Genomic DNA, 14,244 nt, shown 5'->3' with positions numbered 1-14,244 from the left:
CACATTTTCTCACCTCCTTCTAAATACAATATATATATTCTCCTCTCTCTCTTCATCATAAAATTAAAAAAAAAAAAAAAAAAAAAAATCTCCCATTTTTTCTTCTTCAATATCATATAGAAAGAAAGACAGCTAGGTTAATAATATAATATAATTCTTCTTCCATGAACAATCTCGATAGACAGACTCGAGACTTCATGAGCGTAGAGTCTTTCTCTCAGCTCCCGTTCATCCGCCCACCTCCACCGCCTCCACTCAAAGAAAAGGGCGGCGGCGGAGGCGGTGCCATTAGACTTTTCGGCAAAGAATTCGGCGTCAATACTACTAATCACACTCAAGAAGGAGAGGCGAATAAAGATATTACGATCACAAGTCTCGATAACATCAATAATAATAACAACAGGAAATTCGAATGCCATTACTGCTGCAGAAACTTCCCAACATCTCAAGCACTGGGCGGCCATCAAAACGCACACAAGAGAGAACGCCAGCACGCTAAGCAGGCCCACTTTCAGTCGGCCGATGGCCCCACTAACTACAGTCGGTTTGCAAACTATCATTCTTGGAGCAAATACAGCTCGACTAACTATTCGAACCAACAGCAACAACCAATCAACGGGAGCCCCTTGTCTATGTGGCGAACCCCAACAGCTCATAATTCGTCTACGGCTCAGATTAATCCATTTTTAATTAATTCCAAGAAGGACAATGATAACTTGATGATGATGATGAAGAAGCCATTGTCAGCAGTAAGAAGTGTTGCCATTAACACTCAGAGCCAGTTGATTGGGCACAACCAGCCAAACCCTAGCATGCAAGACCATCATCATGTGAGTTTGGATTTACATCTTTGATTCATTAAATCAATCATTCGGTAACATTATTTCATTCTCGAAACTCGAGTATTTTATTTATATATACGCTAGTTATTAGTACTTTATTTGTTAAATGAGATAATTTGAGGAATAAACGTACTTTGCTATAGTATATGTAATATGAATTTATTAGTCCACTTCCAATTTTACCTCATCTCTCCACTTAATCATATTTCAACTATGAGTAATTGCTTCAGTTATTTTTATGTATCTATATATATTTATATATATCAGACTCGCGTAAACATTAATAGTAATCAAGATTCTAGGTGCTCTATATATGAATGAATGCAGCTATACGTACATAAAAGAATGAAGCAGCTTATGGTTAATCTGCAATCGGTATGAAATTACAGTTTAAGAATTTTCGATTTCTGTACGTGGTGGTTGCAGGTAATTTAAAAGCTTATCGATCTTTAATAAACACTCTTCACATTTTCCTCTGCGTGGGGTCATCATCACCTTTAAACATATCAATACTAGATTTTCTTTTATCTCCATGGATTTTAGTATTGAATACCATTAATATCTATCGGAACTAAAAAAAAGATCATAAATTAAAAAAACTGCGATTTATAAAGGAGTGATTTTTCTCAACAATTAAATGTCGTACAGACGACCACGAAGTCCACTTGCTTGTATTGATATTTCATGTTCTAATAGTTTTAGGGGTCCCCTACCTATGCTTCAAATATAGTTGAAAATACACTCACGTGCTTTTGAAATAATGAATGCGTTGTGTGTATATTTACGAGTGTGATCTATAGGCTTTCTATACATAAAAGCATGGGATTCATTTGAATATCGAACAACTGATATATAAATAAATGTCTGTAATGAAACCATGAAATTAACTGCACTAAGAATCCCACCAATTCCAGAGCCAACAACCTAAATATATATATCAAAATAGTAATAGTAGAACAGTTATCACAGTAATAGTAAACCGTTTACCACTTAGGAAAAATTCAAGCTCGTTCACGGCTTTAAGCAAAGCCAAAAACTACGTGTATTGCACATCAACAATCGAAATTAATAGTCAACCTAACTTTCCACCCAAAGACTAAATTGATGCCGAAGAAGCGCAGAATAAGACATGGGGAAAATAATTCAGTAGAAATGTAAGAATTAAAAAGATTTCTGATAATAGCAAAAGCTCAACATATTTTGGTCACTGCAGTTATTCCGTGGAATATCAACCTTCAAAAAGCTTATAATGCTTACGCAGCAAGATTAGAAATAATAAACTAGGTTCGACATTAAGAAAAAGTGATAAGACTAATCAAAGGCTTATTCATAAAGCTTACAATACTGCACGTCACACATTCGTTGAAAATTCGATAGTCCTTAAAACAGAGTTTGAGATTAAGAGTGACTAATCAGATGAACTTGTTCATTAGTTCTTAAGTCATTTGACTGGAGGATGAAACGTCCATACACTTGAAATTCATATACCAGCAACAATCAAGGTAATCATATTGAATAATGGATTAAAAATCGTGAATAGCCACATATATTCTAGACACTGATTCTGTATGCAAAGAAGGGTGCAAATAGAAGTCAAACTAAGATGTAACTAGTTTTATCTTCGTCTCATTTTTCTTCGTTTCTACGGTCAAAAAATACATCTATCAGACTACAACTATATATATAAGTTGCAAGTTATAAGACGGTTCATGCAATGTAATGTCAATACCAGTAAAAAACTTCTAGAAGATGTCGTGAATAAGCTCTGCCTTAAACTATACTAGTTCGTGATTTCTAGTATAACGAGGGCTCTACAGGCTAACAAATTGTCACTACTATCACCATTGCAAAATAACGTTTCTACGCAGAATCTCAATCGTTGGCTCCATCATACGTTACACACTGAGAGATTAACCAAAGAAGCTCCTAAAATTTCAAGATTAAAGCAGAATAAACCAGGACTAACATAAAAAAAAAGGAATAAACACACACAACCGAAGAGGAAACTGAATGCTCGACATAATCATTTGCCTTTTCCCCTCGAAGAACTTTGGTCTCATAACACAATGTTTACAACCATAGAAAAACGGAAACCAAGCGAAGCTGACCAAATGAAGCCCCGATACATGTGAGTTAAGAAACTTCTTCACTAAGGGAATTTTCAGCAAACATTGTTTCTGCACATTTCTGTAACTTCCAGGTTGTATATATCCTTTCGAGAAAGGCCGATATATGTATATTTTGCTACTTGTTCATTGCTAAAAATGAAACAGCAATTCTTATAACAATTGCATTAATAGAAACGTGAAGATATATTGCTCGATTTTCAATCCAGATACAAACCGAACAAATTTCGTCAATCAGATCACTAAATCTCAACAGTTGTCAATATTCAACGTAGCAAACTATGGTGAGAAGAAAACATTTATACAATCGGATTACTAGTAGTACCTATCGATTATCCCTAGATCTCAATATACTTGTCAATATTCATAACTGCAGCAAACTCATAGTAACAGAACAACATTTACTCATTATTTATTTATCAGCATCCTAGATAGATCTCTCTCAGCATTTAATACCAAAATCATACCAAAATCAGTAATCGGAATCCGGAACCCTAGCCCTAGGCATCGTCTCCTCCATTTTGAAGAATCGTCAGGAATTCATTCAAAATTTGAATCATTCTAGCATCGATTACCTCATCTGCGACGGTAATTTCACCGGAAGCTGCATCCCGAGAGGTTGTCACAACGGCCATCACATTCTCCATGAACACACGTAGGAGCTCTGGATTTGTGATCGCTATGGTCTGGTAGATCTCATCATCTGCATTCGCTCCTCCTATCTCTCTGATTTTTAGCTTCTTCACGTTACGAGTTTCCTCCTGAGTCGGAGGCGGCGGCGGCGGTGGCGGACGAGGTAGAGTGATCTGAATATTCACGTTACGAGTTTCCTCCGGCAGTGGTGCGACGCCGGGACTTTGACGACCAAATACAAAATTCCAGACGGCATTGGCGGCTGAGAAACTGATGGAAACCCCTACGAGCACCATCACAAAAGTTTGATCGCTAGAATTTTCGCCTTTCCTCTTCTGGACCTCCAATCCGCCATTTCTCTTCTGGACCTCCAATTCGACTTTTGCCTCCACCAGTTTGTCGACCAATTTCGAGGTAGTATTCACAGCAAAGTTTCCAAGCAAATTTCCGACTCCTCCGAGAATTTTCACCACGATATCCATGGGGTTTGAATGAAGGCAAATCGCGGGTTTCTCTGTCTGAAAATTTTAAGCGGGAAGCTGATCGATCAGATTTAGAATTTCGGATATGAAAAATGATCGATGTGGCATGTTAGAAAAACGCAGTTGTTATATTTGATTATTTTCCACTTAATTATTGTGTAAATCACAATTAACCCCCTATTGTTTTTTCTTTTTGCATAAGGACCCTTGTACTTTCAATATAACACATGACAACCTTCTACTTTTAAAATAATTATTTTTCTCTAATAAACATAATTATTTGTCAAAAGAAATAGTAAAAGGGGTTATGTGCTTATATTAAATATATAAGAGGGTTATATGCTTATATTGAAAGTACAAGAGAATCATGTGTAAAGAGGTCAAACCAGAGGGTTAAGTATATATATTATGAATTCCAAGAAAATTTTAAATACAAATCTAAATATTGAAGTTTTCCTTATTTTAATTTGAATTAAAAAAAAAGACCTAATATATTTTAATATTAAAACTATTTATTTAAAATTATTTTTTCTTTATATTTAGTTTACTTTCATATATGAACATTATTTTTCTCAAGTTTTATTAATTATCATATATTACCAAATATAACAATTACTAGTACTTCACATGTGCGATGCATGGATATCAGTTTTAAAATGAGAAAAATAATAATATTTAAATGATTACCTCTTTATAACAACGCCAATTTAAGTAAAACAAAATGGAAGGAAATAAAAAAAAATTATCTTTTAATTATGAGCTGTAACATATGAAATTCAATTAAATATTAGTAAGAAAAATATGCGAATGGCGCAAAGCACGATATGAATATTAAGTGAAATAATTTAAAACATATGGTATAATTCTATTTCATGAAATGCAATCTACTATATCATGTGAATCATCTGCAAAATAACTAACTTAACAACAAACAAAGTAGCATAGAGGTAACACAATAGATATTCAAATAACCTGCAAGTTTATCACTAACAACATTCAATTAGTGATGCACATTTCTCAAACAACAACACAACTTATAAATATTACAAAATAACTAGATAAGATGTATACGCCAATACCAATAATAATACCAATGTTAATATCAATATTTTGATACTAATATTCATACTAATACTAATACTAATACTAATACTAATACTAATACTAATACTAATACTAATACTAATATTAATACTAATACTAATACTAATACTAATACTAATACTAATACTAATACTAATACTAATATTAATACTAATACTAATACTAATGCTAATACTAATATCAATATTAGTACTAATATTAATACTAATAATAATACTAATATTGATAGTAATAACAATAGTAATACTGATATTAATATTGATACTAATACTAATACTAATACTAATACTAATACTAATACTAATACTATACTAATACTAATACTAATACTAATACTAATACTAATACTAATACTGATACTTACTGATATTGATACAAATACTGATACTGATACTGATATTGATACTGATACTGATACTGATACTGATATTGATACTGATAGTGATAGTGATACTGATACTGACACTGATACTGATATTGATGTTAATAATGATACTGATGTTGATAGTGATACTGATACTGACACTGATACTGATATTGATGTTAATAATGATACTATATTGATGTTAATAATGATACTGATGTTGATAGTGATACTGATGTTGATAGTCATATTGATATTCATAGTAATATTAATATTAATACTAATACTATTACTAATAGTGATACTCATACTAATACTGATACTAATATTGTTGCTCGTACTGATACTGATGCTGATAAAAATACTAATACTAATACTAATATTATACAAATAGTACTGATACTAATATTAATATTGATACCGATACTGATACTGAAATTCATACTAATATTGATACTTATACTGATTTTGATATTGAAACTAGTACCGATATTGTTACATATACTGATACTGATACTGATACCGATACCGATAATGATGCTGGTACTAATATCGATATTAATACTGATACGGATACCTATATTGATATTAATACTAATATTAGTAAAAATACTAATACTATTACTAATAGTAATATTAATACTAATGTTGATACTAATACTATTACTAATACTAATATAAATGCTAAAACTAATTTTAATGCTAATGATCTAATGCTAATGTTACATATACATATACTGATACTGATACTGATACCGATACTGATACCGATACCGATATTGATACTGATATTGATACTGATACTGATATCGATACCGATATTGATACCGATACTAATAATGATACATATACTGGTAGCGATATTGGTACTGATACATATTGTGGTACTGATACTGATACTGATACTTATACTGATACCGATAATAATATTGATACAAATACTTATACTTATGTTAATACTAATATTTGTACTAATACTAATACTGATACTAATACTAATATTAATACTAATACTAATACTAATTCTAATACTGATACGAATACTAATATTAATACTAATACTAATTCTAATACTAATACTAATACTAATACTAATACTAATACTAATATTATACTAATATTAATAATAATACTAATACTAATACTAACACTAATACTAATACCAATACTAATACTATTATTAATACTAATATTAATACTAATACTATTAATACTATTACTAATACTAATATGCTAATATTGTTAATGTTAATGCTAATACTAATACTAATTTTGATGCTAATGCTAATATAATCTAGATATGCTAATTATTGTGCTAATGCTAATTATGATTGCAATTCTAATATTAACCAAATCCTTATCGTATTCCTAATTCTATTCATAACACTAATAATAGTTCTAATCGTAATCTTAATGATAATCCTATTCCTAACACTAATCATAAGTCTAATAATTTTAATACTAATAATGCTAATGCTAATGCTAATGTTAATTCTAATTATAATTTCAATCCTAATGCTAATCATAATCCTAATACTAATGCATGTCACTAATTATCGTACTAAGCATAATCATAATCTTAATTATAATTCTAATACTAATATTAATCATAATCCTAATAGTATATATATTAATCCTAATTACAATCTGAATCCTATTTCTAGTATTAATACTAATACTAATTCAAAGAATCTTAATTATAATTCTAATTCTAATACTAATATTAATCACAAATTCTGATTTTGCAATAATTTTTTTTTTGCAATGATCTATTGTTTAATATAAAAATAATAATTATATTCAATCTCGAACCTTTATATCAATTTTTTTATGTGTGGTAGCTGAAGCATAAAAAAACACATATTAAATATATTAGAAATTAATATTTAATTATATTATCAAACTGACATTAAGATTAATTAAAATATTATAAGGGTATAAGCAAACGTTAAGACGTAAAAGAACAATAATCATTGCTAATAAGATAAATTATGAAAATCCTCCTGAACTTAGGCTGAATTACAGAAAACACCCCCACTTATCGGTGATTATACCAAAATCCCTCTGATGTTTGTTTCTGTCTTACACGACCCCCTTATGGTATGTTTTTTTTACCGAATCTTTTTTATTTCATGTAATGTCCCAAAAAGTATGGAGTCTAGCCTTGCAAATGTGACATTTCTTTTATCGTACTTTTTAAACTAAAAAATTACCCTCAGGGTGGTCATGGTAATAATAAAAACTGTGAAAGTGTTATTTAAGAAAAATAAAGATTTCGTGTAAAGTTCACCTGAGGGTTTTTTTTGTCTTTAAAAAATACCATAAAGAAATGTCGTGTGTGCATGGTATAGTAAGCATTATTGGAATATTCCACGTAATAAAAAAAATTCTTGAAAAATCATACCATAAGAGGGTCGATGTAAGACGGAAATAAACATTAGAGGAATTATTAATATAAACTATTTACGGCAAGAGCACTTTGAGTGGGATTTTAAATGAGCTATCAAAATATTTAACCACCATTTTTATACTCCAAAATAGTAATTTTTAATTCTAATAGAGTTATGAAATGAGGTATATTGCATATCAATCAATCTATATATTGCATATATAATGTGCTCCGACAGTTTGCTTACATAACAGCCAAACAGCCTATTAATTACACTAGCACCAATACTTGTACCTGCGCAGACATCTCTCTCTCTCTCTCTCTCTCTCTCTCTCTCACTCACACACACACACACATTAATCCATTAACTCATGATTAAACCCACATTAATATCAATGCTTCCACTAATCATCAATCCATATATTATAATAAATGCCAGTTACAGATATATATATATATATATATATATATATATATATATATATATATATATATATATATATATATATATATGCCCAGAGACGTCGAACAAGTGGGCAGTAGTACGTACTGTTGATCAAGTAGTCTTTGTATATATGCTCCAGTCTTTATCAAATTAATTACAAACTAAATTAAGCTTATAATAAAGCATAAACTAAATATAATCATGTAATAACACCATTAATCAAGAAAATTCCCATTAATATATAGGCCCCCACCACAACCCTTGTTCCAACACCCCCATATAACACAACTAAGATTCCTCTCCTTTCTTTCAGATTTTCTCACCTCCTTAAATTCATATATTCTCCTTTCTCTCCTCATCATAAAAATAAAAAAATTAAAAATAAAATAAAAAACAATCTCCCATTTTTTTCTTTTTCAATATCATATAGAAAGAAAGAGAGCTAGGTTAATAACATAATTCTTCTTCAATGAACAATCCCGATAGAGAGACTCGAGACTTCATGAGCGTAGAGTCTTTCTCTCAGCTCCCGTTCATCCGCCCACCACCATGTTACGTGCATGAGGAATAGAGAGCAAAACGACGCCGTAGGGAGGAAAACGGATATTCACTTAAAGAAACGCTGAAGAGAGAAACGCGCTTTTGGAGGCTAGGGCTGTTAAAACTCACCAATCCGAGAAGGACACGTGGCACGGCCGTTAGTTGTTAGATTCAGCTGAAAATCTATAAATAGAACTGGAGCTGCATTCATGTGGCTCACGTTAGATATTTTGGGGGTTAAATCCTGTAATTTTCAATTGTAATTCACATCATCAATACAATTCCAGTTTTACGATCTGAAAGCTAACACACCACCGCCGCCACTCAAAGAAAAGGGCGGCGACGGCAGCGGCAGCGGTGCCATTAGACTTTTCGGCGAAGTATTCGGCACCAACAGTACTAATCACACCGCCAAAATTGCTGATCACACTCATGAAGTAGAGGCGAATAAAGATATTACGATCACAAGTCTGAAGTCTCGATAATATTAATAATAACAACAACAGGAAATTCGAATGCCATTACTGCTGCAGAAACTTCCCAACGTCTCAAGCAATGGGCGGCCATCAAAACGCACACAAGAGAGAACGCCAGCACGCTAAGCGGGCCCACTTTCAGTCCACCGATAGCCCCACTAACTACAGTCGGTTAGCTAACTATCATTCTTGGAGAAAATACAGCTCGACTAATTATGCGTACCAACAGCAACAACCAATCAACGGAAGCCCCTTGTCTATGTGGCGAATCCTGGCAGCTCATAATTCGTCTATGGCTCGGATTAATCCATTTTTAATTAATTCCAAGAAGGACAATGATAACTTGATGATGATGATGATGATGATGATGATGATGATGATGATGATGATGATGATGATGATGATGATGATGATGATGATGATGATGATGATGATGATGATGATGATGATGATGAAGAAGAAGCCATTGTCAGCAGTAAGAAGTATTGGTAATAATACTCAGAGCCAGTTAATTGGGCACAACCAGCCAAACCCTAGCATGCAAGACCATCATCATGTGAGTTTGGATTTACATCTTTGATTCATTAAATCAATCATTCGGTAACATTATTTCATTCTCGAAACTCGAGTATTTTATTTATATGTACGCTAGTTATTAGTACTTTATTTGTTAAATGAGATAATTTGAGGAATAAACACTTTGCTATAGTATATGTAACATGAATTTATTAGTCCACTTCCAATTTTACCTCATCTCTCCACTTAATCATATTTCACCTATGAGTAATTGCTTCAGTTATTTTTATGTATCTATATATTTTTACATATATGTAGACTCGCGTAAACATTAATAGTAATCAAGATTCTAGGTGCTCTATATATGTATGTTATGCAGCTATACGTACATAAAAGAATGAAGCAGCAATTATGGTTAATCTGCAATCGGTATGAAATTACAGTTTAAGAATTTTCGATTTCTGTACGTGGTGGTTGCAGGTAATTTAAAAGCTTGTCGATCTTCAATAAACACTCTTCACATTTTCCTCTGCGTGGGGTCATCATCACCTTTAAACATAGCAATACTAGATTTTTCTTTTTTTTTTATCTCCATGGATTTTAGTATTGAATACCATTAATATCTATCGGAACTAAAAAAAAATCATAAATTAAAAAACTGCGATTTATAAAGACAATTAAATGTCATACAGACGACGACCACGAAGTCCACTTGCTTGTATTGATATTTCATGTTCTAATAGTTTTAGGGGTTCCCTACATATGCTTCATATATAGTTGAAAATAAACTCACGTGCTTTTGAAATAATGAATGCGTTGTGTATGTATTTACGAGTGTGATCTATTAGGCTTCTATACATAAAAGCATCGGATTCATTTGAATATCGAACAACTGATATATAAAGAAATACCTGTCTGAAACCATGAAATTAACTGCACTAAGAATCCCACCAATTCCAGAGCCAACGGCCTAAATATATATATATATATATATATATATATATATATATATATATATATATATATATATATATATATATATATATATATATATATATATATATATATATATATATATATATATATATATATTATATATCAAAATAGTAATAGTAGAACAGGTATCACAAATGTAAAGTAGTAATCGTTTACCACTTACGAAAGCCAAAAACTACGTGTATTGCACATCAATAATCGAAATTAATAGTCAACCTAACTTTCCACCCAAAGACTAAATTGATGCCGAACAAGCGTAGAATAAGGCATGGGGAAAATAATTCAATAGAAATGTAAGAATTAAAAAGATTTCTTAATACCAAAAGCTCAACATAGTTTGGTCACGGCAGTTATTGCATGGATTATCAACCTTCAAAAAGCTTATAATACTTAAGCAGCAAGATTAGAAATAATAAACTAGGTTGACGTTCGACCTGAAGAAAAAGTGATAAGACTAATCAAAAGCTTACAATACTGCACGTGCACGTCACACATTCCTCGAAAATTCGATAGTCTTTAAAACAGAGTTCGAGATTAAGGGTGACTAATCAGATGAACTTATTCATTAGTTCTGAAGTCATTTGACCGGAGGATGAAACGTACATACACTTAAAATTCATATACCAGCAATAACCAAGGTAATCATATTGAATAATGGATTAAAAATCGTAAAATAGCCACATATATTCTAGACACTGATTCTGTATGCAAAGAAGGGTGCAAATAGAAGTCAAACTAAGATGTGATTAGTTTTATCTTCGTCTCATTTTTCTTCGTTTCTACAGTCAAAAAATACATCTATCAGACGAGAACTATATATATATAAGTTACAAGTTATACGACGGTTCATGCAAGTCATGTCAATACCAGTAACTAACTTCTAGTAGATGTCGTGAATAAGCTCTGCCTTAAACTATACTAGATCGTGATTTCTAGTATAACGAGGGCTCTACAGGCTAACAAATTGTCACTACTATCACCACTGCAAAATAACGTTTCTACGCAGAATCTCAATTGTTGGCTCCATCCTAGGTTACACACTGAGAGATTAACCAAAGAAGCTCCTACAAATTAAAGATTAAAGCAGAATAAACCAGGACGAACATAAAGAAAAGGAACGAACACAGCCGAAGAGGAAACTCAATGCTCGACATAATTATTTGCCTTTTCCCCTCGCGGAAAATTTTATCCTTGTTGAACATCTCAAAACCATTCTTTGATCTCGTAACACAATGTTTACAACCAACGAAAAACGGAAACCAAGCAAAACCGACCAAATGAAGCCCCAATACATGTGAGTTAGGAAACTTCTTCACTAAGTGTGTCCAATCTCTGTAAGGGAGTTTTCAGCAAATATCCGCACATTTCAGTAACTTTCAGGTTGTATGTATCCTTTCGAGAAAGGCCGATATATGTATATACTGCTAAAAATCAAACAGCAAATCTTATAGAAATTGTATTAACAGAAGCGTGAAGATACATTGCTCGATTTTCAGTCTAGATACAAACCGAACAAATTTTGTCAATCAGATCACTAAATCTCAACGTAGCAAACTATGGTGAGAAGAAAACATTTATACAATCGGATTACTAGTAGTACCTATCGATTATCCCTATATCTCAATATACTTGTCAATATTCATAACTGCAGCAAGCTCATAGTAACAGAACAACATTTACTCATTATTTATCAACATCCTAGATAGATCTCTCTCAGCATTCAATTCCAAAATCATACCAAAATCAGTAATCGGAGTTCGGAACCCTAGCCCTAGGCATCGTCTCCTCCATTTTGAAGAATCGTCAGGAATTCATTCAAAATTTGAATCATAGTAGCATCAATTACCTCATCTGCGACGGTAATTTCACCGGAAGCTGCATCCCGAGAGGTTGTCACAACGGCCATCACATTCTCCATGAACACACGTAGGAGCTCTGGATTTGTGATCGCTATGGTCTGGTAGATCTCATCATCTGCATTCGCTCCTCCTATCTCTCTGATTTTTAGCTTCTTCACGTTACGAGTTTCCTCCTGAGTCGGAGGCGGCGGCGGCGGTGGCGGACGAGGTAGAGTGATCTGAATATTCACGTTACGAGTTTCCTCCGGCAGTGGTGCGACGCCGGGACTTTGACGACCAAATACAAAATTCCAGACGGCATTGGCGGCTGAGAAACTGATGGAAACCCCTACGAGCACCATCACAAAAGTTTGATCGCTAGAATTTTCGCCTTTCCTCTTCTGGACCTCCAATCCGCCATTTCTCTTCTGGACCTCCAATTCGACTTTTGCCTCCACCAGTTTGTCGACCAATTTCGAGGTAGTATTCACAGCAAAGTTTCCAAGCAAATTTCCGACTCCTCCGAGAATTTTCACCACGATATCCATGGGGTTTGAATGAAGGCAAATCGCGGGTTTCTCTGTCTGAAAATTTTAAGCGGGAAGCTGATCGATCAGATTTAGAATTTCGGATATGAAAAATGATCGATGTGGCATGTTAGAAAAACGCAGTTGTTATATTTGATTATTTTCCACTTAATTATTGTGTAAATCACAATTAACCCCCTATTGTTTTTTCTTTTTGCATAAGGACCCTTGTACTTTCAATATAAACACATGACATCCTTCTAATTTCAAAAAAATTATTTTTCTCTAATAAACATAATTATTTGTCAAAAGAATTAGCAAAATGGGTTATGTGCTTATATTAAATGTATAAGAGGGTTATATGCTTATATTGAAAGTACAAAAAAATCATGTGTAAAGAGATCAAATCAGAGGGGTTAAGTGTTTTTACCCTTAATTATTGTAGAGCATCTATATATATATATATATATATATATATATATATATATATATATATATATATATATATATATATATATATATATATAGGCATAATTTGACAAACAACCCTCATTAGACTCCTTCAATTACAATGAGTCCAAAAAAAAATTACATTTTTATGATAAATTCAAAATAATTTTAATTAATACAAATAAATATAGTTTCACGATTATACCCTTTGTAATATCAATTTTCTTTTTATTTTATATTGAGTTATTTCCCAAACTCTGGATCTTATATATTTGCATCACGATGGTTCCTTCTATCTTCTCTCTACACCCAAAGCACCGCTGCCCCACCAAACGACGAAGCCTTCTCCGCCCAACTCCTCCTGGCGAGATCTCCCACTCCACCACAGATGGAATTGGCCCTGCACCACTCTCGCGTCGTCGGCCCCTTTTTCTTCCCTCTCCACCGTCGCGGCCTTATTTGCTCTCTCTCCGTCGCCGTGCAGCCTCCTCAATTAGATGCTATTAGCAATCATAT

The 14,244-nt window shown here is 32.6% G+C and overlaps 2 protein-coding genes across 2 annotated transcripts; both read left to right on the top strand.

Moving 5' to 3' along the window:
• LOC105955169 (zinc finger protein GIS) lies at nucleotides 1–1,029 on the top strand. Its single transcript, XM_012978871.2, has one exon. It carries the CDS (start codon nucleotides 165–167, stop codon nucleotides 852–854), a length of 690 nt encoding a protein of 229 aa, XP_012834325.2. The 5' UTR covers nucleotides 1–164; the 3' UTR covers nucleotides 855–1,029.
• Nucleotides 1,030–8,796: 7,767 nt separating this feature from the next.
• Nucleotides 8,797–10,154, top strand: LOC148767789 (zinc finger protein GIS-like). Its single transcript, XM_088824789.1, has 2 exons — nucleotides 8,797–8,943; nucleotides 9,402–10,154. The coding sequence occupies exons 1-2, from the start codon at nucleotides 8,855–8,857 to the stop codon at nucleotides 9,979–9,981; spliced, it is 669 nt and encodes a 222-aa protein (XP_088680915.1). The 5' UTR covers nucleotides 8,797–8,854; the 3' UTR covers nucleotides 9,982–10,154.
• The last annotated feature ends 4,090 nt before the right edge of the window (nucleotides 10,155–14,244 follow it).

Source organism: Erythranthe guttata, chromosome 10, assembly GCF_056151865.1.
Source record: "Erythranthe guttata isolate IM_541 chromosome 10, IM_541, whole genome shotgun sequence".
In the NCBI taxonomy this organism is placed as follows: Eukaryota; Viridiplantae; Streptophyta; class Magnoliopsida; order Lamiales; family Phrymaceae; genus Erythranthe; species Erythranthe guttata.
The sequence above is the reverse complement of the archived record's forward strand: the minus strand, read 5'-3'. Positions and strand labels throughout refer to the sequence as shown.